At 59.5% G+C, this 27,708-nt stretch overlaps 2 protein-coding genes across 2 annotated transcripts in view; both read left to right on the forward strand.

Annotated features, from left to right (window-relative positions):
• Positions 1-12,725, forward strand: part of SCARA5 (scavenger receptor class A member 5) — a 33,102-nt gene extending 20,377 nt beyond the window's left edge. Inside the window, exons 7-9 of the mRNA XM_069011890.1 lie at positions 3,851-3,907; positions 10,293-10,484; positions 12,423-12,725. Coding sequence (XP_068867991.1) covers positions 3,851-3,907; positions 10,293-10,484; positions 12,423-12,559 — 386 coding nt within the window. The 3' untranslated portion in view covers positions 12,560-12,725. The remainder of the gene's footprint in view (positions 1-3,850; positions 3,908-10,292; positions 10,485-12,422) is intronic.
• A 5,217-nt stretch (positions 12,726-17,942) lies between these two features.
• Positions 17,943-27,495, forward strand: PBK (PDZ binding kinase). Its single transcript, XM_069008684.1, has 7 exons — positions 17,943-17,991; positions 19,152-19,242; positions 20,817-20,959; positions 21,821-21,990; positions 22,690-22,819; positions 26,348-26,521; positions 27,296-27,495. The coding sequence occupies exons 1-7, from the start codon at positions 17,943-17,945 to the stop codon at positions 27,493-27,495; spliced, it is 957 nt and encodes a 318-aa protein (XP_068864785.1).
• The last annotated feature ends 213 nt before the right edge of the window (positions 27,496-27,708 follow it).

Genomic DNA, 27,708 nt, shown 5'->3' on the forward strand with positions numbered 1-27,708 from the left:
CAAATGGGAAAAATTCTTCTGGGAAGTGAGGACAGGTCCGTCCTCCTCACTTTTCCATGGAAAAGGTTGTGCAGGGAATACACTCAGGAGGAAAAACCCAAGGTGGGGTCGGTGATTTAGGGACAAACTGGGGGGAAAAGAGAAAATTCCTTCTGAACATCCCCGGGGAGGAGTTTTTGGGAATGTTCCTGGAGGCAGAACCTGAATCTGCTGGGAAAACGGGGATTGGTGGATTCTCCGGGGGCTTTTCCCAAGATTTTGGGGAGCCGTCAATCCCTGCAGGTCCGTGGGAGGAGCTGAGGGTCTCTGTCCCGGTGTCCGGCCCTAAATTCTGTGCGCAATCCCAAAAAAAAAAAGACGGGAAAATGGCCCGGAACACCTTGGAGCTTTCAGGGGAAGACCAGGAGAGGCTTCACCCAAATTCCCGGGCTCTGTCCCAGCCCTGGGGCTCTCTCCGGGCTCACAGGGAATCTGATCCCATTTTTGGGATGTTCTCCAGCCCCAACACCTCGGGGAGCCGGAGTCACCAAGTTATTCCCACCAGAGAATTCCCGGGAAGAGAGGAGAGATGGGAAAAGGGGGAAAGAAGGAGAAGGAGAAGCTGGGGCTGCCTCTGGATCCCGGGAAGTGTCGAAGGAAAGGCTGGAGCAGCCTGGGATCATCGTGGGGTTGGAATGGGATGGGATTGAAGGTCCCAACGCATTCCGGGATTCCCGGATTGTTGCTGCTCTCGGGGAGGTACCTGGGAAAAGTTGGGGATTCAGGGATGGGAATTCTCTTCCACCTCCCCCGATGATCCCAGGCTGCTCCAGCCTTTCCCTGGACACTCCCAGGGATCCAGGGGCAGCCACAGCTTCTCTGGGAATTCCAGCGCAGCCGGGAATCCCTTCCCAAGATCCCAGCCCGAGCTCCCCTTTCCCAGGGAAATCCCTCCATTCCCGCCTCTCCCAGCCTGGCATTGGATCCAGCCCCATCCCGACTCCTCTGCGGGAAGGAATTCCGGCCTCCAGGCCCTTCCCTGGCAATCTCGGCACTCCAGGAAGGGTCTCCCTTCCCTTTCCCATCCCCGACTCCCAGAAAAACCCCTGGGCATGGATTCGCAGCCTCCTGGATCCCAGAATCCCGGGATGCTTTGCCTGGGATCCACGCAGCTTCAATCCCATCCCATTCCCAGCCCGGCACCTCCCCCGATGATCCCAGGCTGCTCCAGCCTTTCCTTGGGCACTGCCAGGGATCCGGGCATTCCCTGAGAATTCCAGCCCAGCCGGGAATTCCTTCCCAAGATCCCAGCCCAAGCTCCCCTTTCCCACTGGGAAGCCATTCCCTGCCTTCTGCCCCTCCAGCCCAAATCCCAAATCCCAGCTCTCCTGGAGCCCCTTCAGGCTCGGGAAGCGGCTCCGAGGATTCCCTGGATCCTTCCCTTCTCCTGCTGAACATTCCCAGCTCTCCCAGCCCTCGGAGCAGCTCCGTGGCCTCCTCTGGAACGGCTCCTTCGGGAGTCGGGATCCCGGAGCTGGAGCAGAGGGGCCAATCCCCCTTTCCCTGCTGCCCAAACTTCGGGATCCCCCCAAGACGAGGCCATTTCCCGGATCATTCCCACCTCTCCCTCCCCCGTTTTTGGGGACGAACCCATCAAACCCGGGATTTTGCCTTCCCGATCCCCTTTTCCCTGTGCCGGCCGGGCTGGATGTGAGGAGCCGGGGCTGCTCCAGCATCCCGACCCCATCCCGTGCCGGAGCCGCATCCCTGGCCCCATTCCCGCTGCCGAGGGGGGAGGTTCCCATCTGGATCCCATCAGCTCCAGGCCGCTTTCCCTCATCCCACACAGCTGCGCCCGCCCGCGGGGCCAATCCCGCTCTCCCGGAGCCTCCCAGGGAAAGGGCAGGAATTTCCTGCCCGGCTCTTTCTTTCCTTGGGGATCGCTTGAGATCCGATGTTTTCCTTTTTCCCGGATTCCGGAGCCTCTCCGGGCGTTGTTTGTTGTTCCTGGAGACCGAGGAGGAGCAGGAGAAGCATCCCTGACCTCCTTCCCTTGGGGTCAGGCCGGGCTTAGCCAAGCCGGGCTCAGCAAATCCGAGCCCGCGGCCTCGCTCAGGGCCTGGAAAACCCGGGAATGAGGGAGGAGGAACGTCCGGGAGAGCCAAGGAATGACGGAGCTCGTTAGCGACGTCGTTGTGGGATACGGGATCATTTTTGGGATACGGAATCCTTCCCGGGGCATGGAACGGGCGGGGCCGTTCCGGCAGCTGCTCCCGACCCCTTTTCCATGGATCCATGGAGGAGGGATCGGAGCTTCCTCAGGGATTTGGGGGGAAGCCACATCCCCACCCCGACCCCAAAACGGAGCGGTTTCAGCCCCAAAATGGGATTTTTCACCCCCAAATTGGGATTTTTAGCCTCGAAATGGGATTTTCATGCCCAATTTGGGATTTTCACCCCTAAATTGGGATTTTCAGCCCCAAAATGGGATCTTCACCCCTAAATTGGGATGTTTTGCCTCAAAATGGGATTTTCATGCCCAGTTTGGGATTTTCATCCCCTAATTGGAATTTTCATCCCCAAAATGGGATTTTCATCCCCTAATTGGGATTTTTCAGCCCTCAATTGGGAATTTTAGCCCGAAAATGGGATTTTCACCCCCAATTTGGGATTTTCATCCCTAAATTGAGATTTTCACCCTCATTTGGGATTTTCAGCCCCAAAATGGGATCTTCACCCCTAAATTGGGATTTTTTGCCTCAAAATGGGATTTTCATGCCCAATTTTGGATTTTCATCCCCTAATTGGGATTTTCAGCCCCAAAATGGGATTTTTCAGCCCTAAACTGGGGTTTTCATCCCTCATTTGGGATTTTCAGCCCCAAAATGGGATCTTCACCCCTAAATTGGGATGTTTTGCCTCAAAATGGGATTTTTACCCCTAAATTGGGATTTTTCAGCCCTAAATTGGGATTTTCATCACTAAAATGGGATCTTCACCCCTAAATAGGGATTTGTAGCCTCGAAATGGGATTTTTCACGCACAATTTGGCATTTTCACCCCTAAATTGGGATCTTCATCCCTTAATTGGGATTTTCACCCCCAATTTGGGATTTTCACCCCTAAATTGGGATTTTCAGCCCCAAAATGGGATTTTTCAGCCCTAAACTGGGATTTTCATCCCTAATTTGGGATTTTTAGCCCAAAATGGGATTTTTGCCCCTAAATTGGGATTTTTTGCCTCAAAATGGGATTTTCATGCCCAATTTCGGATTTTCATCTCCGAATTGGGATTTTCAGCCCCAAAATGGGATTTTCACACCCTATTTCAGATTTTCGTCCCCTAAATTGGGATTTTTCATCCCCGAATTGGGATTTTCACCCCCAATTTGGGATTTTCATCCCTTAATGGGGATTTTCAGCCCCAAAATGGGATTTTTCAGTCCTAAACTGGGATTTTCATCCCTAATTTGGGATTTTCATGCCCAAAATGGGATTTTCACCCCTAAATTGGGATTTTCACCCCCAAAATGGGATTTTCACGCCCAATTTGGGATTTTCATCCCCTAAATTGGGATTTTCACCCCCAAAATGGGATTTTCACCCCCAATTTGGGATTTTCATCCCCTAAATTGGGATTTTCACCTCCAGTTCGGGATTTTCACCCCCAAATCCAGGCTTTTGTTGCCTTTGTGGGGTCTGCAGTCAGGAATGGGCTCTTCGGGATGGGGCAATTCCAGGACCGCCAGCCCCTTCGTCTCCCCACTGCCGCAGGGACGCGTTCCCGGAGGATTTTTGGGATTTCCCATCCTGCCGTCCCTCTGGAGCAGGGATGGGAAATTCCAACAATTCCGGCTCCTTCTCCTCGCAGGCGACCGCGGCCCCAAAGGGGACAAGGGGGACCGAGGCGCTGCTGATGGTGGCACAGGTGAGTTCCGGGTGGTCTCCACGGCGATCCCAGCACGGATTTTGTGGAATTCTTTGGGAATTAGGAGCCTGGGGAGGGGGTGGGGTGGGAAATTCCTGATGGAAAGAGCCCAAGGCTGCTGGGAAAACCATCCCGGGGTTTTTCCTGTGCGGGTGAGGAGGAGCCGGGACTGGAGCTGGAGGGAGGTGGGAGGGATGGTGGGATCGGGAAAGGACCGGGAATGCCGGAGGGAAGAGGTCGGGAATGCCGGTGGTTTCCTCCAGGCTTGGGACACCCTTCCGGCCACTCCAGGGATATCCCAGCCTGGGGACATTCCCATGGAATCCCAGGGATATCCCAGTTTGGGGACATTCCCATGGAATCCCAGGGATATCCCAGCTTGGGGACATTTGTCCTGGAATTCCAGGGATATCCCAGCCTGGGGACATTTCCCGTGGAATCCCAGGGATATCCCAGTTTGGGGACACTCCGTGGAATCCCAGGGATATCCCAGCCTGGGGACATCCCCATGGAATCCCCGGGACATCTGATCCCAGATTTTGGAGGATTCCCAGGAATTGCAGGCTCCAAAACCGCCCCGGGCTGGGCTGGAACTGGTTTGGGAGGGGATTTTTTGGGAATTCTTGGCTTTTCCGAGCTCTCCAAGCAGAGGCCGTGGAAGGGCCATGGCCGGGATGAGCTCCATGGATTTCTGAGGAGCCCTGGCCCTGATTTCTGGGAACATCCCAGCCCTGGCTGGATCCGTGCCCTGGCTGCCCAACCCTTCCCATGATGAGACCGGGATCACGGAGCGGGAATGAGGACTTTGGGAATGCCGAGCTGCTCCTGGGTTGTCACTCCGGGGCATTCCCTGTTCTCCAGGGAACGGGGGCGGCTCTGGAGGCAGAGCCGGACGGCTCCATGTGGGAATTGGCTCCATGTGGGAATTGGCTCCATGTGGGAATTTCACCTTCCGGGGGCTCTGCGTCCCGCTGAGCCGCTGCTTTCCCAGGGATATCCCTTGGGATGCTCCAGGGGGTGCAGGGACAATGATCCCAAAGCCACGGAATTCCCAGGAGCCGGGAGAGGAGGTGGGAAAGGCTCCCGGAACGCACGGAGCCGGGCGGGTGAAGGCAAAGCGCCGCTCCCTTTGGGATCCCGGTTTTCCTCGGCCTCATCCCTGGAGCAGGGCGGTCCCGGAGCCCGCGGGGTTGGTTTGGCAGGAGCAGCTCCAGGAATTCTCCGGAGCTCCAGGAAAGAGTCCGGCTCCATCCAGGCCTGGAACGACAGCTGGGATGGGCCGGGAGCGGTTCCATGGGCGGGAGGAGATCCCGGGAACGGGGATGGGGCGGAGGTCGCAGCATCCCAAACAATCCCCGGGATGCCAGCAGGGACGAGGGCGGGGAGGAGGCTCCGGGATTCATCCCTCCGGACCCCACGTTCTGCCCGGATCCCGGCAAACACCGCCGGCATTCCAGAGCCTTGTCCCGAGCCTGACCCCGGCCGGGCCGGGAAGAGGGGGATGGATCCGGGGCCATGGAAGGACTTCGTGTCCTGGAGGCCAGCGGGAAATGAGGCCCTGTTCCCGCTGGGAACGAGCCAGGGAAAACCCGGAGCCTGAAACGCGGGAAAAACAGCTCTGGGAATTCCGGCCAGATCCCAAAATGTTCCGTTAACCCCGCAGCTCCCGGCTCCGGGAGCAGGGAACGGGCTGGGGTGGGAAGGGCAGGAGAGGGAAAAGCCAGGTCCTTCCATCCGGGGTGGTGGGAGCAGGGTGGGCATTCCCAAATCCTGCTGGGCATTCCCAAATCCTGCTGGACATTCCCAACCTCTGCTGGACATTCCCAACCTCTGCTGGACATTCCCAAATCCTGCTGGGCACTCCCAAATCCTGCTGGGCATTCCCAACCTCTGCTGGACATTCCCAAATCCTGCTGGACATTCCCAAATCCTGCTGGACATTCCCAACCTCTGCTGGACATTCCCAAATCCTGCTGGGCATTCCCAAATCCTGCTGGGCATTCCCAACCTCTGCTGGGCATTCCCAAACCCTGCTGGGCATTCCCAAATCCTGCTGGGCATTCCCAACCTCTGCTGGGCATTCCCAAATCCTGCTGGACATTCCCAAATCCTGCTGGGCATTCCCAAATCCTGCTGGGCATTCCCAACCTCTGCTGGACATTCCCAAATCCTGCTGGGCACTCCCAAATCCTGCTGGGCATTCCCAACCTCTGCTGGACATTCCCAAATCCTGCTGGGCATTCCCAACCTCTGCTGGACATTCCCAAATCCTGCTGGACATTCCCAACCTCTGCTGGACATTCCCAAATCCTGCTGGGCACTCCCAAATCCTGCTGGGCATTCCCAACCTCTGCTGGGCACTCCCAAATCCTGCTGGGCATTCCCAAATCCTGCTGGGCATTCCCAACCTCTGCTGGACATTCCCAAATCCTGCTGGGCATTCCCAAATCCTGCTGGGCATTCCCAACCTCTGCTGGGCATTCCCAAATCCTGCTGGGCATTCCCAAATCCTGCTGGGCATTCCCAACCTCTGCTGGACATTCCCAAATCCTGCTGGGCATTCCCAACCTCTGCTGGGCATTCCCAAATCCTGCTGGACATTCCCAAATTCTGCTGGGCATTCCCAAATCCTGCTGGACATTCCCAACCTCTGCTGGGCATTCCCAACCTCTGCTGGACATTCCCAAATCCTGCTGGGCATTCCCAAATCCTGCTGGGCATTCCCAACCTCTGCTGGACATTCCCAAATCCTGCTGGGCATTCCCAAATCCTGCTGGACATTCCCAACCTCTGCTGGGCATTCCCAAACCCTGCTGGGCATTCCCAAACCCTGCTGGACATTCCCAACCTCTGCTGGGCACTCCCAAATTCTGCTGGGCATTCCCAAATCCTGCTGGGCATTCCCAACCTCTGCTGGACATTCCCAACCTCTGCTGGACATTCCCAAATCCTGCTGGGCATTCCCAACCTCTGCTGGGCATTCCCAAATCCTGCTGGGCATTCCCAACCTCTGCTGGGCATTCCCAAATCCTGCTGGGCACTCCCAAATCCTGCTGGGCATTCCCGAATCCTGCTGGGCATTCCCAACCTCTGCTGGGCATTCCCAAATCCTGCTGGGCATTCCCAAATCCTGCTGGGCATTCCCAACCTCTGCTGGACATTCCCAAATCCTGCTGGGCACTCCCACCCTCTGCTGGGCATTCCCAAATCCTGCTGGGCATTCCCAACCTCTGCTGGACATTCCCAACCTCTGCTGGACATTCCCAAATCCTGCTGGGCATTCCCAAATCCTGCTGGGCATTCCCAAACCCTGCTGGACATTCCCAAATCCTGCTGGGCACTCCCAAATTCTGCTGGACATTCCCAACCTCTGCTGGGCATTCCCAAATCCTGCTGGGCATTCCCAAATCCTGCTGGGCATTCCCAACCTCTGCTGGGCATTCCCAAATCCTGCTGGGCATTCCCAAATCCTGCTGGACATTCCCAACCTCTGCTGGACATTCCCAAATCCTGCTGGGCACTCCCAAATCCTGCTGGGCATTCCCAACCTCTGCTGGGCACTCCCAAATCCTGCTGGGCATTCCCAAATCCTGCTGGGCATTCCCAACCTCTGCTGGGCACTCCCAAATCCTGCTGGGCATTCCCAAACCCTGCTGGGCATTCCCAAATCCTGCTGGGCATTCCCAACCTCTGCTGGGCATTCCCAAACCCTGCTGGTCATTCCCAACCTCTGCTGGGCATTCCCAACCTCTGCTGGGCATTCCCAAACCCTGCTGGACATTCCCAAATCCTGCTGGACATTCCCAACCTCTGCTGGACATTCCCAAACCTTTGCTGGGCATTCCCAAATCCTGCTGGGCATTCCCAACCTCTGCTGGGCATTCCCAACCTCTGCTGGACATTCCCAACCTCTGCTGGGCATTCCCAAATCCTGCTGGACATTCCCAAATCCTGCTGGGCATTCCCAACCTCTGCTGGGCATTCCCAACCTCTGCTGGGCATTCCCAAACCCTGCTGGGCATTCCCAAATCCTGCTGGGCATTCCCAACCTCTGCTGGGCATTCCCAAACCCTGCTGGGCATTCCCAAATCCTGCTGGGCATTCCCAACCTCTGCTGGGCATTCCCAACCTCTGCTGGACATTCCCAAACCCTGCTGGGCATTCCCAACCTCTGCTGGACATTCCCAACCTCTGCTGGTCATTCCCAAACCCTGCTGGACATTCCCACCCACGGTTGGACATTCCCAGCCTGGGAACGTCCCGGAGTCCCCTGGAGATGCCTCACCTGGTGCTTCTTCCCTACGGAGAAGGTGCAGGAAATGCTCTGAGGTGGGGCAGGAGCATCCCTGGAGATGCCACATCCCTGGAGCTGTCACCATGAATGACACCATCCCTTGGAGATGGCACCATGGGTGGCACCATGGATGGCATCATCCCTGGAGATGTCACCATCCCTTAGAGAGGCCATCACCCCTGGAGATGGCACCATGGATGGCACCATCCCTTGGAGATACCACATCCCTGGAGATGCCACATCCCTGGAGATGTCACATCCCTGGAGATGGCACCATGGATAGCACCATCCCTGGAGATGCCACATCCCTGGAGATGCCACCATGGATGTCACCATCCCTTGGAGATACCACATCCCTGGAGATGGCACCATCTCTTGGGATGTCACCATGGATGTCACCATGGATGGCATCATGCCCTGGAGATGCCACATCCCTGGAGATGCCACATCCCTGGAGATGGCACCATCCCTTAGAGATGCCATCATCCCCGGAGATGTCACCATGGATGGCACCATCCCTTGGAGATACCACATCCCTTGGAGATGTCACCATCCTAGGAGATGCCACCACGGATGACACCATCCCTGGAGATGCCACATCCCTGGAGATGTCACCATGGATGGCATCATGCCCTGGAGATGCCACATCCCTTGGAGATGTCACCATCCCTTGGAGATGTCACCATCCCTTAGAGAGGCCATCACCCCTGGAGATGGCACCATGGGTGGCACCATCCCTTGGACATGGCACCATCCCTGGAGATACCACATCCCTTGGGATGCCACCATGGCTGCCACATCCCTGGAGATGCCACATCCCTGGAGATGTCACCAGCCCTTAGAGATGCCATCATCCCCGGAGATGGCACCATGGATGTCACCACCCCTTGGAGATGCCACCATCCCTTGGGATGCCACCATGGATGGCACCATCCCTGGAGATGCCATCATGGCTGCCACATCCCTGGAGATGCCACATCCCTTGGGATGTCACCAGCCCTTAGAGATGCCATCATCCCCGGAGATGGCACCATGGATGTCACCATCCCTTGGAGATGCCACATCCCTTGGGATGCCACCATGGATGGCACCATGGATGGCATCATGCCCTGGAGATGCCACATCCCTGGAGATGTTGCCAGCCCTTAGAGAGGCCATCACCCCTGGAGATGGCACCATGGATGCCACCATCCCTTGGGATGTCACCATGGATGGCACCATCCCTGGAGATGCCACATCCCTGGAGATGCCACATCCCCTGGGGTGCCACCACGGCTGCCACATCCCTGGAGATGCCACATCCCTTGGAGATGCCACCATCTCTTGGGATGCCACCATGGATGCCACCATCCTGATGTCACCATGGGTGGCACTATCCCTTGGAGATACCACATCCCTTGGGATGCCACCATGGCTGCCACATCCCTGCAGATGCCACATCCCTGGAGACCTCACCATCCCTTAGAGATGCCATCATCCCCGGAGATGGCACCATGGATGTCACCATCCCTTGGAGATGCCACATCCCTTGGGATGCCACCATGGATGGCACCATCCCTTGGGATGTCACCATGGATGGCACCATGGATGGCATCATCCCTTGGAGATGTCACCATCCTAGGAGATGCCACCACGGATGTCACCATCCCCTGGAGATGCCACATCCCTGGAGATGCCACATCCCTTGGGATGTCACCATGGATGTCACCATCCCTGGAGATGCCACATCCCTGGAGATGTCACCATTCCTTAGAGAGGCCATCACCCCTGGAGATGTCACCATGGATGTCACCATTCCTTGGGATGTCACCATGGATGGCACCATGGATGGCATCATCCCTTGGAGATGTCACCATCCTAGGAGATGCCACCACAGATGGCACCATCCCTGGAGATGGCACCATCCCTTGGAGATACCACATCCCTTGGGATGGCACCATGGATGTCACCATCCCTTGGAGATACCCCATCCCTTGGGATGCCAGCATGGATGCCACCATGGATGCCACCATGGATGGCACCATCCCTTGGAGATACCCCATCCCTTGGGATGCCACCACGCCCCCGCTGACGCCGGCGTTCCCGCGGCAGCTCCGCAGGAAGGCTCCGTCCGCCTGGTGAACGGCTCGGGGCCGCACGAGGGCCGCCTGGAGATCTTCCACCAGCGCCGCTGGGGCTCCGTCTGCGACGACGGCTGGGACAGCCGCGACGGCGACGTGGCGTGCCGCATGCTGGGCTTCCGCGGCGCCGCCGACGTCTTCCGCATGGCGCGCTTCGGACAAGGTGGGCAGCCCGGGAACGCGGCTCGGTCACGGGAACGCGGCTCGGTCACGGGAACGCCGCTCCATCCCGGGAACGCGGCTCGGTCACGGGAATGGGGCTCGGTCCTGGGAATGCGGCTCGGTCACGGGAATGCGGCTCCGTCCCGGGAACGCGGCTCCATCCCGGGAACGCAGCTCCGTCCCGGGAACACCGCTCCATCCCGGGAACGCGGCTCGGTCACGGGAATGGGGCTCGGTCCTGGGAATGCGGCTCCGTACCGGGAACGGGGCTTCATCCTGGGAAAGCCACTCCATCCCGGGAACGCGGCTTGGTCCCGGGAACGCGGCTCCGTCCCGGGAACGCGGCTCCGTCCTGAGAACGCGGCTCCGTCCCGGGAACGCGGCTCCGTCCCGGGAACGGGGCTCCATCCAGGGAACGCCGCTCCGACCCGGGAACGCGGCTCGGTCCCGGGAACGCGGCTCCGTCCTGGGAAAGCCACTCCATCCCGGGAATGCGGCTCCATCCCGGGAATGCGGCTCCGTACCGGGAACGGGGCTTCATCCTGGGAACGCGGCTCCGTCCTGGGAACGCAGCTCCATCCCGGGAACGCGGCTCGGTCACGGGAACGTGGCTTGGTCCCGGGAACGCGGCTCCGTACCGGGAACGGGGCTTCATCCTGGGAAAGCCACTCCATCCCGGGAACGCGGCTCGGTCACGGGAACGCGGCTCCGTCCCGGGAACGCGGCTCTGTCCTGGGAACGCCGCTCCATCCCAGGAACGGGGCTCCATCCCGGGACCGCGGCTCCATCCCCAGGGAATGGGGCCGTTCCCGACGCTGCCGGAGCTCCGGGAGAGTTCGGATGACAGGGATGGGGTTGGGTTTTGGGGTGGGGGTTGGGTTGACGGTGCCGATGGATCTCATCCGACTCTGGAGATTCTGGAATTGCTTTGGACTCCTTGAGCTGGTGCTGGAGATTCCCGGGGCCGGTAGATCCCGAAAAAGCCGCTCCGGGAGTGCAGCCGGAGCCTTGCGGAGCTGCCGTCCCTCATTCCCGCCTCGGGAGGCCTCGGAATGGGTTTTCCCACAGCTGCTCCGTGCTCCGTCCAACCCGGCCTCGGACATCCCAGGGATCCAGGGGCAGCCTGGATTCCCTGGGAATTCCAGCCCAGCCGGGAATCCCTTCCCAAGATCCCAGCCCGAGCTCCCCTTTCCCAGGGAAATCCCTCCATTCCCGCCTCTCCCAGCCTGGCATTGGATCCAGCCCCATCCCGACTCCTCTGCGGGAAGGAATTCCGGCCTCCAGGCCCTTCCCTGGCAATCTCGGCACTCCAGGAAGGGTCTCCCTTCCCTTTCCCATCCCCGACTCCCAGAAAAACCCCTGGGCATGGATTCGCAGCCTCCTGGATCCCAGAATCCCGGGATGCTTTGCCTGGGATCCACGCAGCTTCAATCCCATCCCATTCCCAGCCCGGCACCTCCCCCGATGATCCCAGGCTGCTCCAGCCTTTCCTTGGGCACTGCCAGGGATCCGGGCATTCCCTGGGAATTCCAGCCCAGCCGGGAATTCCTTCCCAAGATCCCAAGAAATCTTCCCTTTCCCACTGGGAAGCCATTCCCTGCCTCCTGCCCCTCCAGCCCAAATCCCAAATCCCAGCTCTCCTGGAGCCCCTTCAGGCTCGGGAAGCGGCTCCGAGGATTCCCCGGATCCTTCCCTGATCCAGCCGAACATTCCCAGCTCTCCCCACACACTTTGCCCCATTCCCAGCCCCACCCCCACCCCCCAAATCCCAGGAATACCCCCGCAAAAACCCTCAGGACCACCCCCGAAATCCCCACCCTCGGGATCCACCGTCCCCGTGCCTCTTCCCACCCCAGCACCGGGGGATCGGGGCCATTCCCGGGGATCCGCTCGGGGAGGTCCCGGGTGGATCCATGGGATATTCCCGACCCCTCCGCAGGCACCGGGAAGATTTGGATGGACGACGTCGCCTGCTCGGGGTCCGAGGATTCCCTGGAGCTCTGCGGCTTTTCGGGATGGGGCCGCACCAACTGCGGCCACGCCGAGGACGCCGGCGTGCGCTGCCTGACCCCCTGACCCCAAAGCCGCCCCAAAACCGCCCCAAAACCGCCCCAAAGCCGCCCCAAAGCCGCCCCAAAGCCGCCCCAAAAGGGGCCGCGGGGCTCATCCCCAGCCCTGGATCCCCGCTGGGATGGGGATCGGGATCATCCCAAGGGAAATAAAGGCGCTGATCCGGCCCTGGCGGGGCAAGGAGAGATCGGGGGTTTAGGGGGGGGGGGGGGGTTTGGGGGGGTTATGGGGGATTTTGGGGGGGTTTATGGGGCGGTTTATGGGGGATTGTGGGGGTTTATGGGGGGTTTGTGGGGGGTTATAGGGGTTTATGGGGGGGTTATGGGGGGTTATGGGGGGGTTATGGGGGTCTGGGGGGTGTTTATGGGGGGTTTGGGGGGGTTTGTGGGGTTTATGGGGGGTTTATGGGGGATTTGTGGGGTTTATGGGGAGGTTATGGGGGGTTATGGGGGGTTATGGGGGGTTATGGGGGGGTTGTGGGGGTCTGGGGGGTGTTTATGGGGGGTTTGGGGGGGATTTGTGGGGTTTATGGGGCGGTTTATGGGGGATTGTGGGGGTTTATGGGGGTTATAGGGGGTTATGGGGGGTTATGGGGGTTTATGGGGGGGTTATGGGGGGTTATGGGGGGTTATGGGGGTTTATGGGGGGGTTATGGGGGGTTATGGGGGGGTTATGGGGGTCTGGGGGGTGTTTATGGGGGGTTTGGGGGGGATTTGTGGGGTTTATGGGGCGGTTTATGGGGGATTGTGGGGGTTTATGGGGGTTTATGGGGGGTTATGGGGGGGTTATGGGGGGTTATGGGGGGTTTATGGGGGGTTTGGGGGGATTTGTGGGGTTTATGGGGAGGTTATGGGGGATTGTGGGGGTTTATGGGGGATTTGTGGGGTTTATGGGGAGGTTATGGAGGTTTATGGGGGATTGGGGGCGTTTTGGTGGGTTTATGGGGCGGTTTATGGGGGATTGGGGGGGTTTATGGGGAGCTTATGAGGGTTTATGGGGGATTGGGGGGGTTTATGGGGGTTTATGGGGGTTATGGGGGTCTGGGGGGTGTTTATGGGGCGGTTTATGGGGGGTTATGGGGGATTTGTGGGGTTTATGGGGAGGTTATGGGGGTTTAGGGGGGATTGGGGGGGTTTATGGGGGAGTTACGGGGGTCTGGGGGGTGTTTATGGGGCGGTTTATGGGCGTTTATGGGGGTTTGGGGGGTTTATGGGGGATTGGGGGGGTTTATGCGGGGTTTATGGGGGGGTTATGGGGCGGTTTGGGGGGGTTTATGGGGGGGTTATGGGGGTTTATGGGGGATTGGGGGGGTTTGGGGGGTTTTGGGGGGTTTGTGGGGGGTTTATGGGCGATTTGTGGGGTTTATGGGGGGGTTTATGGGGCAGTTATGGGGGTGTGTGGGGGTTTTGGGGGATTGTGGGGGTTTATGGGGGTTTGGGGGGGTTTATGGGGGGTTTATGGGGCGGTTATGGGGGTTTAGGGGGGATTGGGGGGGTTTGGGGGGGTTTATGGGGGTCTGGGGGGTGTTTATGGGGCGGTTTATGCGGGGTTATGGGGGATTGGGGGGGTTTATGGGGGGTTTGTGGGGGGTTATGGGGGGTTTATGAGGCAGTTTGTGGGGTTTATGGGGAGGTTATGGGGGTTTAGGGGGGATTGGGGGGGTTTATGGGGGGTTTATGGGGGGTTTATGAGGCAGTTTGTGGGGTTTATGGGGCGGTTTATGGGGGGTTATGAGGGTCGGGGGGGTGTTTATGGGGGTTATGGGGGGGTTATGGGGGATTGGGGGGGTTATGGGGGTTTATGGGGGGTAATGGGGGGTAATGGGGGTCTGGGGGGTGTTTATGGGGGGGTTTATGGGGGGTTATGGGGCGGTTTATGGGGGATTGGGGGGTTTATGGGGGGATCTGGGGGGGTTTATGGGGCGGTTTGGGGGGTTGGTGGGGGGTTTATGGGGTTTATGGGGGGTTTGTGGGTGTTTGGGGGGTTTATGGGGGAGTTATGGGGGGTTTATGGGGGTTTTGGGGGATTGAGGGGGTTTAATGGGGGATTGGGGGGGTTTATGGGGGGTTATGGGGGATTTGTGGGGTTTATGGGGAGGTTATGGGGGTTTAGGGGGGACTGGGGGGGTTTATGGGGTTCATGGGGGGGTTATGGGGGGTTTATGGGGGGTTATGGGGCGGTTTATGGGGGATTGGGGGGGTTTATCGGGGGGTTATGGGGGTCTGGGGGTTGTTTATGGGGGTTAATAGGGGTTTATGGGGGGTTTATGGGGGGTTATGGGGCGGTTTATGGGGGGTTTGTGGGGTTTATGGGGGGTTATGGGGCGGTTTATGGGGGATTGGGGGGGTTTATGGAGGGGCTTATGGGGGTTTATGGGGCTTTATGGGAGATTTGGGGGGGTTTGGGGGGCTTTATGGGGGTTTATGGGGCAGTTTATGGGGGATTTGGGGGGGTTTGTGGGGTTTATGGGGCGGTTTATGGGGGATTGGGGGGGTTATGGGGGGTTTGTGGGGGTTTATGGGGGTTTTGGGGGGTTTATGCGGGGTTTATGGGGCGGTTTTTGGGGGTTTATGGGGGATTAGGGGGGATTGGGGGGGTTGATGGGGGGGTTTAAGGGGGTCTGGGGGTGTTTATGGGGGGGTTTGTGGGGTTTATGGGGGTTTATGAGCCCCGCGGGCTCCCCGGCACCGCCCTAGGCCGCGCCCCCAGCTTAGGCCACGCCTAAACATTAGGCCACGCCCCCTTTAGGCCACGCCCCCGAGCCGCCCCGCGCAGGTTTTGGCCACGCCCCCCGCATTGGCCACGCCCCCTGAGCCGACCCCGCGCTGCTTTGGCCACGCCCACATCGCCATATATGGGTGTGGCCACGCCCCCTCCACCGGAAGGGGCGGGGCCGGGGCGCGCGCGCGCGCGGGGGATTCGAAAGCGGCGCCCGGTAACGGCCGGGAGCGGGAAAAGGATCCGGGAATCGCCCGGGAGCGGGAAAAGGATCCCGGAATCGGCACCGGGAGCGGGAAAAGGATCCGGGAATCGCCCGGGAGCGGGAAAAGGATCCGGGAATCGGCACCGGGAGCGGGAAAAGGATCCGGGAATCGCCCGGGAGCGGGAAAAGGATCCGGGAATCGGCACCGGGAGCGGGAAAAGGATCCGGGAATCGGCACCGGGAGCGGGAAAAGGATCCGAGAATCGGCACCGGGAGCGGGAAAAGGATCCGGGAATCGGCACCGGGAGCGGGAAAAGGATCCGGGAATCGGCACCGGGAGCGGGAAAAGGGTCCGGGAATCGGCACCGGGAGCGGGAAAAGGATCCGGGAATCGGCACCTGGAGCGGGAAAAGGATCCGGGAATCGGCACCGGGAGCGGGAAAAGGATCCGGGAATCGGCACCTGGAGCGGGAAAAGGATCCCGGAATCGGCACCGGGAGCGGGAAAAGGATCCGGGAATCGGCACCGGGAGCGGGAAAAGGATCCGAGAATCGGCACCGGGATCGGCACCGGGAGCGGGAAAAGGATCCGGGAATCGGCACCGGGAGCGGGAAAAGGGTCCGGGAATCGGCACCTGGAGCGGGAAAAGGATCCGGGAATCGGCACCGGGAGCGGGAAAAGGATCCGGGAATCGGCACCGGGAGCGGGAAAAGGATCCGAGAATCGGCACCGGGATCGGCACCGGGAGCGGGAAAAGGATCCGGGAATCGCCCGGGAGCGGGAAAAGGATCCGGGAATCGCGCGGGAGCGGCACCGGAAGCGGGAAAAGGATCCGAGAATCGGCACCGGGAGCGGGAAAAGGATCCGGGAATCGCCCGGGATCGGCACCGGGAGCGGGAAGAGGATCCCGGAATTCCTCGGGATCGGGAAGAGGATCCCGGGATTCCCTTGGCTCCGTCCCCGCACGCCGCGACCCCCGGACCGAGGTGGGAGCCGCGGGGTTTTCCTGGGAACCCCCCTGGATCTGGGATTCTACCCCCCCCCCCCCCCCAAACTGGGACCCCCCCCCGCCCCCCCCAATTCCCGAATCTGGGACATCCCAAGCCCGGACCCCCATCCCTGCTCTGGGATCTCCAAACTGGGACCTCCCCCCTCCCCCAATTCCCAAATCCTGAATTCCCAAACCCAGGACCTCCCCAAATCCGAGACCTCCCCCAGTTGCCCAGTCCGGGGCCCCTCCATTCCCAAATCTGGCACCTCCCAAATTCCCCAATCCCAGACCCCTCAATTCCCCAGCTTGGGACCCCCCAGTTCCCGAATCCGGGACCCCCCAATTCCCGAATCAGGGAGCCCCCAATTCCCGAATCCAGGACTCCCCAGTTCCTAAACCCAGGACCCCCAAATTCCCAAACCCAGGATCCCCCAATTCCCAAATCAGGGAGCCCCCAATTCCCGAATCCAGGACTCCCCAGTTCCTAAACCCAGGACCCCCCAATTCCCAAATCCAGGGCCCCCAATTCCCAAACCCAGGACCCCCGAATTCCAAAATCCAGGATCCCCCAATTCCCAAATTTGGGACTCTCCAATTCCCAAATCCAGGACCCCCAGTTCCCAAACCCAGCACCCCCCAATTCCCGAATCCAGCACCCCCCAATTCCCGAATCCAGGACCCCCCAATTCCCAAACCCGGGGACCCCTCAATTCCCAAACCCAGCACCCCCCAATTCCTGAATCCCGGACCCCCCAATTCCCAAATCCCGGACCCCCCAATTCCCAAATCCCGGACCCCCCAATTCCCAAATCCAGGACCCCCAATTCCCAAACCCAGCACCCCCCAATTCCTGAATCCAGGACCCCCCAATTCCCAAATCCAGGATCCCCCAATTCCCAAACGCAGGACCCCCCAATTCCCAAACCCAGCACCCCCCAATTCCCAAACCCGGGACCCCCCAATTCCTGAATCCCGGACCCCCCAATTCCCAAACCCAGGATCCCCCAATTCCCAAATCTGGGACCCCCCATTCCCAAACCCGGGGACCCCCCAATTCCCAAATCCAGGATCCCCCAATTCCTGAATCCAGGACCCCCCAATTCCCAACCCAGGACCCCCCAATCCCGAATCCGGGACCCCCCAATTCCCAAATCCAGGACCCTCAATTCCCAAACCCGGGACCCCCCAATCCCGAATCCAGCACCCTCCAATTCCCGAATCCAGGACCCCCCAATTCCCAAATCCAGGACCCCCCAATTCCCAAACCCGGTGACCCCCAAGTTCCCAAATCCAGGATCCCCCAGTTCCCAAACCTGGAACCCCCCAATTCCCAAACCCGGGACCCCCCAATCCCGAATCCGGGACCCCCCAATTCCCATATCCGGGACCCCCCAGGTGCCACCGGAGCCCCTGCAGGTCCCCTCCTGTCCCGCAGGATCGGGATCGGGATCGAGATCGGGATCGGGATCGGATCCATGGCCGCTTTCCAGTCTCCGACGCCCTCGTCCCGCAGGGACAAACCGGGTGAGGAATTCCGGGATGATCCCGGAATATTCCCACGAGGAATCTCAGGGACCCCAGGGCCTTTTCCGGGGGGGGGGGGGGGGGGGAAACGCCCCCATCGCAGAGCCGGGATCACGGAATGGTGGGAAGGGCCCTGAAGGGATCTCGGGGCTGAATTCCAGGGGCTGCTCCAAGCCCTGTCCGACCTTTCCTGGGACAATCCCGGGGACGGGGCAGCCACAGATTCCCTGGAAAACTCTGCCACTCCCTCCCCCTTCCTCCTCCTCCTCCTGGTTTTATTCCTGAGCACATCGGGGCTGGGAAATCCCTGGGATCACCTGGGATCGGTTTCCCGTCCGTGGGATTCCAGTGGGAATCGTGGAACGCTTTAGGAAGGAGCCTCAAGGCCAGGAATTCCAACCTGGATCCGTGTCCCGACCCCCCCCAGATCCCCAGGGATTTCAATCCCTCCGGGAACAGGGATCGTGCCAGGGCTGGAAAACCCCAACTGTTCCCCAAATCCGACCGAACTTTCCCCGGAACGACTCGAGGCCGTTCCCTGGGGGCGATTCCCCGGGAGCGGATCCCGGAACGACTCGAGGCCGTTCCCTGGGGGTGATTCCCCGGGAGCGGATCCCGGAATGACTCGAGGCCGTTCCCTGCGGGCGATTCCCCGGGAGCGGATCCCGGAACGACTCGAGGCCGTTCCCTGTGGTGATTCCCCGGGAGCGGATCCCGGAACGACTTGAGGCCGTTCCCTGCGGGCGATTCCCGGGGAGCGGATCCCGGAACGACTCGAGGCCGTTCCCAGCGGGCGATTCCCGGGAGCGGATCCCGGAACGACTCGAGGCCGTTCCCAGCGGGCGATTCCCAGGGAGCGGATCCCGGAAGGACTCGAGGCCGTTCCCTGCGGGTGATTCCCGGGAGCGGATCCCGGAAGGACTCGAGGCCGTTCCCAGCGGGCGATTCCCGGGAAGCAGATCCCGGAACGACTCGAGGCTGTTCCCTGGGGGTGATTCCCGGGAGCGGATCCCGGAACGACTCGAGGCCGTTTCCCGTGGGCGATTCCCCGGGAGCGGATCCCGGAACGACTCGAGGCCGTTCCCTGCGGTGATTCCCCGGGAGTGGATCCCGATCCCGGCTGGAGCCTCCCGGGGCATCACCGCGACTCCTTCCCGCAGATCCCGGCCCCGTGTCCGTCACCATCCCGGCCTCTCCCTTCATGCAGAAGTTGGGATTCGGCACCGGAGTCAGCGTGTACCTGATGAAAAGGTTCGGGAAGCGTTATCCCGGAAAAGTCACGGAGCGGGTGGGGAAGGAGCTCCGGGAAGGAAAGGGGTGGCGGCGCCGACCTGGGGATGATCCCAAATCCCGGATACGGAGCCCAAGGAGGGATTTGGGATTTGCAGAGCTGGGAAGGAGCCCCTTACTTTGGGAGAAGCCTTTCCCTGGATGGAATCCGAGGATTTGGGGCCCATTCCTGGGAATTCCGGGATTCGGGGCGCATTCCTGGGATAACCCACCAGCCTTTTCCTGGCTGGACTTCAGGGTCTGGGATCCTTTATTGTTTTTGGGATAAGCCTTTCCTTGGATGGAATTCCGGGATTTGGGGCCATTCCTGGGATAAGCCTGGGCTGGAATTCCGGGATTTGGGATCCATTATTTTGGGATAAGCCTTTCCTTGGACGGAATTCAGGGATTTGGGGCCATTCCTGGGATAAGCCTGGGCTGGAATTCCGGGATTTGGGATCCATTATTTTGGGATAAGCCTTTCCTTGGATGGAATTCCGGGATTTGAGGTCATTCCTGGGATAAACCTTGGGTGGAATTCCAGGATTGGGGCTCCATTTTTTTTTTTTGGGATAAGCCCTTCCCTGGCTGCAATTCCAGCATTTTGGGTCCATGATTTTTGGGATAACCCCATCGGTCTTTCCCTGGCTGCAATCCAGGGATTTGGCCTCCATTTTTTTTGGGATAACCCTTTCCCCAGCGGCAATTCCAGGATTTCGGGTCCATGATTTTTGGGGTAACCCCATCAGTCTTGCCCTGGCTGGAATCCAGGGATTTCAGGTCCATGATTTTGGGATAAGCCTTTCCCTGGCTGGAATCCAGGGATTTGGGCTCCATTTTTTTGGGATGACCCTTTCCCTGGCTGCAATTCCAGCATTTCAGATCCATTATTTTTGGGATAACCCCATCGGTCTTTCCCTGGCTGGAATTCCAGGATTGGGGCTCCATGATTTTGGGATAACCCTTTCCCCGGCTGCAATTCCAGGATTTCGGGTCCATGATTTTTGGGATAACCCCATCGGTCTTTCCCTGGCTGGAATCCAGGGATTGGGGCTCCATGATTTTGGGATAAGCCTTTCCCTGGCTGCAATTCCAGGATTGGGGCTCCATGATTTTGGGATAAGCCTTTCCCTGGCTGCAATTCCAGGATTGGGGCTCCATGATTTTGGGATAAGCCTTTCCCTGGCTGCAATTCCAGGATTGGGGCTCCATGATTTTGGGATAAGCCTTTCCCTGGCTGCAATTCCAGGATTGGGGCTCCATGATTTTGGGATAAGCCTTTCCCTGGCTGCAATTCCAGGATTGGGGCTCCATGATTTTGGGATAAGCCTTTTCCTGGCTGGAATCCCGGGATTGGGGCTCCATTCCCTCCGCTCCAGCCGGAAATGGGAACGGATCGAAGCTCCCGGGAAGCCGAGCATTCCCTGCAGCATTCCCGGCCCACGGCAGATTTCATCCTTTCCCCAATTTCCTCACGAATTCCACAAAAAAACCCCCCTCCCACGGCCATTCCCGGCACGTTACCCATGGGAATTCCAGAGGCTCTTCCCGCCCAGGTCTCCGCGGGGATTGTCCCGCTCTCCGTGGGCCGTGAAGAAAATCAACTCCGGCTGCAGCCAGAGCCAGCGGAGCCTCTTCCAGAGGAGACTCCAGGAGGAGGCCCAGATCCTCCGGAATCTGCGGCATCCCAACATCGTGGGTGAGGATTCCTGGGAATGGAGGGGTTGGATCTGTTGGGAATGGAGGGGTTGGATCCATGGGAATGGAGGGGTTGGATCCCATGGGAATGGAGGGGTTGGATCCGTTGGGAATGGAGGGGTTGGATCCATGGGAATGGAGGGGTTGGATCCCATGGGAATGGAGGGGTTGGATCCGTTGGGAATGGAGGGGGTGGATCCGTTGGGAATGGAGGGGTTGGATCCATGGGAATGGAGGGGTTGGATCCCATGGGAATGGAGGGGTTGGATCCCATTGGAATGGAGGGGTTGGATCCATGGGAATGGAGGAGTTGGATCCCATGGGAATGGAGGGGTTGGATCCCATTGGAATGGAGGGGTTGGATCCCTTGGGAATGGAGGGGTTGGAGCCAATCCCAGAGGGAGACGAGGGTGATTCGGGATCTGGGAGTTCAAGGCCTCCCAGTGCCTCTGGAATTCCCAGAGAAGCCGCAGCTGCCTCTGGATCCTTGGGAGTGCCCAAGGACAGGCTGGAGCAGCCTGGGATCATCGGGGGAGGGGTCGGGGTTGGAATGGGACAGGATTGAAGCTGCGTGGATCCCACCCAAAGCATCCCGGGATCCCTGCTCTCCCATCCCCATCCCATCCCATTCCCATCCCATCCCATCCCATCCCATCCCATCCCATCCCATCCCGTCCCGTCCCATCCCGTCCCGTCCCATCCCATCCCATACCCTATCCCATTCCCATCCCATTCCCGTCCCATCCCATCCCATCCCATCCCATCCCATCCCATCCCATCCCATCCCATCCCATTCCCATCTCATCCCATCCCATCCCATCCCATCCCATCCCATTCCCATCCCATTCCCATCCCATCCCAGGGTACCGGGCGCTGACGGAGGCTCCGGACGGGAGTCTGTGCCTGGCCATGGAATTCGGGGGGGAGAAATCCCTGAACGACCTCATCGAGGAGCGCCGGGAGCAGGGATTGGGAGCGTTCCCGGCTCCCACCATCCTCCAGGTGGCCCTGAGCATGGCCAGGGGGCTCCAGGTACCGGGAATGCCGGGGAAATCCCGGGATTCGGGGAGAAAGGGGAGCTGGGGCTGCTGGGGGGGGGATGGGATTTGGGATGAGTGGGATTTTGGGAAGGAATTCCCGGCTGGGCTGGAATTCCCAGAGAATCCCTGGCAGTGTCCAAGGAAAGGCTGGAGCAGCCTGGGATCATCGGGGGAGGTGCCGGGCTGGGAATGGGATGGGATTGAAGCTGCGTGGATCCCAGGCAAAGCATCCCGGGATTCTGGGATCCAGGAGGCTGCGAATCCATGCCCAGGGGTTTTTCTGGGAGTCGGGGATGGGAAAGGGAAGGGAGACCCTTCCTGGAGTGCCGAGATTGCCAGGGAAGGGCCTGGAGGCCGGAATTCCTTCCCGCAGAGGAGTCGGGATGGGGCTGGATCCAATGCCAGGCTGGGAGAGGCGGGAATGGAGGGATTTCCCTGGGAAAGGGGAGCTCGGGCTGGGATCTTGGGAAGGGATTCCCGGCTGGGCTGGAATTCCCAGGGAGTGCCCAAGGAAAGGCTGGATCCACCTGGGATCATCGGGAAGCGCCGGGATGGGATTGGGATGATCCCGAAGATCCCTTCCCACAATCCCCGAGGTTTTAAGGCCGGGGGGGGGGGGGGGGGTTTGGGATTTCCCGTGGGTTATCCCAATCCCACGGCTCTTCCCGCGGTTTTCCCGGGCTGTTCCCAGTACCTGCACACGGAGCAGCGGCTGCTCCACGGGGACATCAAATCCCCCAACGTCGTCGTCCGGGGCCGCTTTGAATCCGTGAAAATCTGCGACGTCGGAGTCTCGCTGCCGCTGGATGAGAACCTGGCAGGTGGGATTCCCGGGAATCCCCGGAGGCCAGGGGGGAGCAGGAGGCGATTCCAGGCTTTGGAGGGATCCCAGGGTGGGCCGGGAACGGCGGGAATGTGGGCGGGATAAGACACGGATCGTTCCCGGCGAAGAACCCGCGGGAATTCTCTGGATGCCTGGGGATCCATCGGCGGGAGCCCATGGAAAAGGAGCCGGAGGCGCCGGAATGTCCCGGGGGATGGATGGGATTTATCGGGAATATCCAGCTGGAGGCACCGGAATGTCCTGTGGGAATCTGGGGATGGATGGGATTTATCGGGAATTATCCAGGTGGAGGCGCTGGGATCTCCTCAGGGAATGTGGGGATGGATGGGATTTATCGGGAATATCCAGCTGGAGGTGCCGGGATCTCCCAGGGGATGGATGGGATTTTTTGGGAATATCCAGCTGGAGGCACTGGAATGTCCTGTGGGAATGTGGAGATGGATGGGATTTATTGGGAATATCCACCTGGAGACACCGGGATGTCCTGTGGGAATCTGGGGATGGATGGGATTTATCGGGAATTATCCAGGTGGAGGCGCTGGGATCTCCTCAGGGAATGTGGGGATGGATGGGATTTATCGGGAATATCCAGCTGGAGGCACCGGAATGTCCTGTGGGAATCTGGGGATGGATGGGATTTTTTGGGAATATCCAGCTGGAGACACTGGGATCTCCTCAGGGATGGATGGGATTTATTGGGAATATCCAGCTGGAGACACCGGGATGTTCCAGGGAGGGATGGGATTTATTGGGAATATCCAGCTGGAGACACCGGGATTTCCAGGGGATGGATGGGATTTTTTGGGAATATCCAGCTGGAGGTGCCGGGATCTCCCAGGGGATGGATGGGATTTATTGGGAATATCCAGCTGGAGACACCGGGATCTCCTCAGGGATGGATGGGATTTATCGGGAATATCCACCTGGAGACACTGGGATCTCCTTAGGGATGGATGGGATTTATTGGGAATATCCAGCTGGAGGTGCCGGGATCTTCCAGGGGATGGATGGGATTTATCGGGAATATCCAGCTGGAGACACCGGGATCTCCGGGGGATGGATGGGATTTATTGGGAATATGCAGCTGGAGACACCGGGATCTCTGGGGGATGGATGGGATTTATTGGGAATATCTAGCTGGAGACAGCGGGATCTCCAGGGGATGGATGGGATTTTTTGGGAATATCCAGCTGGAGACACCGGGATGTCCTGTGGGAATGTGGAGATGGATGGGATTTATCGGGAATATCCAGCTGGAAGCACCGGGATCTCCTCAGGGATGGAGGGGATTTATTGGGAATATCCAGCTGGAGACAGCGGGATCTCCTCAGGGAATGTGGGGATGGATGGGATTTATCGGGAATATCCAGCTGGAGACACTGGGATCTCCCAGGGGATGGATGGGATTTATCGGGAATATCCAGCTGGAGACACCGGGATGTTCCAGGGAGGGATGGGATTTATTGGGAATATCCAGCTGGAGGTGCTGGGATCTCCTCAGGGAATGTGGGGATGGATGGGATTTATCTGGAATATCTACCTGGAGACACCGGGATCTCCTTAGGGATGGATGGGATTTATTGGGAATATCCAGCTGGAGGCACCGGGATCTCCAGGGGATGGATGGGATTTATTGGGAATATCCAGCTGGAGACACCGGGATCTCCTTAGGGATGGATGGGATTTATTGGGAATATCCAGCTGGAGGCACCGGGATCTCCAGGGGATGGATGGGATTTATTGGGAATATCCAGGTGGAGACAGCGGGATCTCCTCAGGGAATGTGGGGATGGATGGGATTTTTTGGGAATATCCAGCTGGAAGCACCGGGATCTCCCAGGGGATGGATGGGATTTATTGGGAATATCCAGGTGGAGACACCGGGATGTTCCAGGGAGGGATGGGATTTTTTGGGAATATTCAGCTGGAGGCACCAGGATCTCCAGGGGATGGATGGGATTTATCGGGAATATCCAGCTGGAGACACTGGAATGTCCTGTGGGAATGTGGGGATGGATGGGATTTATTGGGAATATCCAGCTGGAGACACCGGGATGTTCCAGGGAGGGATGGGATTTATTGGGAATATCCAGCTGGAGACACCGGAATGTCCTGTGGGAATGTGGAGATGGATGGGATTTATTGGGAATATCCAGCTGGAGGTGCCAGGATCTCCCAGGGGATGGATGGGATTTATTGGGAATATCCAGCTGGAGACAGCGGGATCTCCTCAGGGAATGTGGGGGTGGATGGGATTTTTTGGGAATATCCAGCTGGAGACACTGGGATTTCCAGGGGATGGATGGGATTTATTGGGAATATCCAGCTGGAGGTGCCGGGATCTCCTCAGGGATGGAGGGGATTTATTGGGAATATCCAGCTGGAGACACTGGGATCTCCTCAGGGATGGATGGGATTTATCGGGAATATCCAGCTGGAGGCACCGGGATCTCCTCAGGGAATGTGGGGATGGCTCAGGTTTCCTTGGGAATCTGGAGGCTCTGGAATCTCCGGGAGGGCTCCGCAGGGCTCTGGAATGAACGCAGGGATGCACAGGGAGCTGGAATTCCTCTGGGAATGGCGACCCAGGGCTGGGGATTCCCAGGGCTCTGGAAGCCTCCCGGGCTCTGGGATTGCCCCAAGGATCGATGGGGCTTGGGAATCCATCCAGGAGGCTGGAATTCCATGGGAATGGGGGCTCTGGAATCCCTTGGGAATGGGGATCCTGGGGATTCTGGAATCCTTTGGGAATGGGGATCCCGGGGCTCTGGAATTGCTGGGAATGGGGATCCCCAGGAGTCTGGAATTCCTCTGGAATGGGGATCTGGGGGCTCTGGAATGGGGATCCTGCAGCTCTGGAATCCCTTGGGAATGGGGATCCCGGGGGCTCTGGAATTGCTGGGAATGGGGGTTCTGGAATCCCTCTGGAATGGGGGTCCCGGGGCTCTGGAATCCTTTGGGAATGGGGATCCTGCAGCTCTGGAATCGCTGGGAATGGGGATCCCCAGGAGTCTGGAATCCCTCTGGAATGGGGATCCTGCAGCTCTGGAATCCCTCTGGAATGGGGATCCTGGGGCTCTGGAATTGCTGGGAATGGGGATCCCGGGCCTCTGGAATCCCTCTGGAATGGGAATCTTGAGGCTCTGGAATCCCTCTGGAATGGGGATCCTGGGGGTTCTGGAATTGCTGGGAATGGGGATCCCCAGGAGTCTGGAATCCTGGGGGCTCTGGAATGGGGATCCTGAGGCTCTGGAACCCCTTGGGAATGGGGATCCTGTGGCTCTGGAATTGCTGGGAATGGGGATCCCCAGGAGTCTGGAATCCCTTGGGAATGGGGGTTCTGGAATCCCTCGGGAATGGGGATCCCAGGGCTCTGGAATCCCTTGGGAATGGGGATCCCGGGGGCTCTGGAATCGCTGGGGAAGGCGCCGTTTCCCCGGAGCCGGTTCCCGATCCCACGCGATCCCACCGCGATCCCACCGCGATCCCACCCGGTCGGTTGCAGTGAGTGATCCCGAGCTCTGCTACGTGGGCACGGAGCCCTGGAAGCCTCCGGAGGCGCTGGAGCCGGGCGGGATCATCACGGACAGATCCGACATCTTCCCCTTCGGCCTCACCCTGTGGGAGATGCTGGCCCTGAGCATCCCGCACCTCCCGCTGCCCCCGTCCGACACGGAAGGTCGGGAATGCCGGGCCGGAGCGGGATCTGGGAATGGGAACCTCCGGAGCTGGGCGGGGACAGCTGGGAATGGTCACCGGGAAAAGGATCCGGGGAATCCTCGGAGCCGCTTCCCGAGCCTAAAGGGGATCCAGGAGAGCTGGGATTTGGGATTTGGGCTGGAGGGGCAGGAGGCAGGGAATGGCTTCCCAGTGGGAAAGGGAAGATTTCTTGGGATCTTGGGAAGGAATTCCCGGCTGGGCTGGAATTCCCAGGGAATGCCCGGATCCCTGGCAGTGCCCAAGGAAAGGCTGGAGCAGCCTGGGATCATCGGGGGAGGTGCCGGGATGGGAATGGGATGGGATTGAAGCTGCGTGGATCCCAGGCAAAGCATCCCGGGATTCTGGGATCCAGGAGGCTGCGAATCCATGCCCAGGGGTTTTTCTGGGAGTCGGGGATGGGAAAGGGAAGGGAGACCCTTCCTGGAGTGCCGAGATTGCCAGGGAAGGGCCTGGAGGCCGGAATTCCTTCCCGCAGAGGAGTCGGGATGGGGCTGGATCCAATGCCAGGCTGGGAGAGGCGGGAATGGAGGGATTTCCCTGGGAAAGGGGAGCTCGGGCTGGGATCTTGGGAAGGGATTCCCGGCCGGGCTGGAATTCCCAGGGAACCCCCGGCAGCACCCGAGGCCGGGTTGGGATCTCCCCGGGACGTCGGGAAGCGCCGGGACGGGATTTCCAGGATTTCCGGGATTTCCGGGCTTCCCTTTCCGACGGCTCCTCTCTCCCGCCTTTCCAGAGGAATCCTTTTCCGAGGAATCCTTCGACGAGGATTCCTACTACGCGGCGCTGGGCACGCGGCCGCCGCTGCCCCCGGAGGCGCTGGATCCGTCGCAGGGCTCGGTGCTGGAGCTCTTCTCCGTCTGCACCGCCCGCGATCCCGGGAAAAGGCCCTCGGCCGCGCGGATCCTGCAGGCGCTGGAGCCGCCCCCGCCCTGAGCCCGTCCCGGATTCCCAGCGGGAAGCGGCTCCGGAGCCGCGCTCGCCTCGGCAGGAGCCGCCCCGGCCTCGCCGGCCGCGCTCTTCCCGCCAACCCCGGGGGGTTGTGGGTGCTTGGGATCGACTTTCCTGAGGGTTTTCCCGGGATTTTTTAGGGTTGGGTTTTCCTGGTTTTTTTAGGGTTGGGTTTTCCTGGGTTGGGTTTTCCCAGGT

Source organism: Aphelocoma coerulescens, chromosome 3 (genome assembly GCF_041296385.1).
Source record: "Aphelocoma coerulescens isolate FSJ_1873_10779 chromosome 3, UR_Acoe_1.0, whole genome shotgun sequence".
Taxonomy (NCBI): Eukaryota; Metazoa; Chordata; class Aves; order Passeriformes; family Corvidae; genus Aphelocoma; species Aphelocoma coerulescens.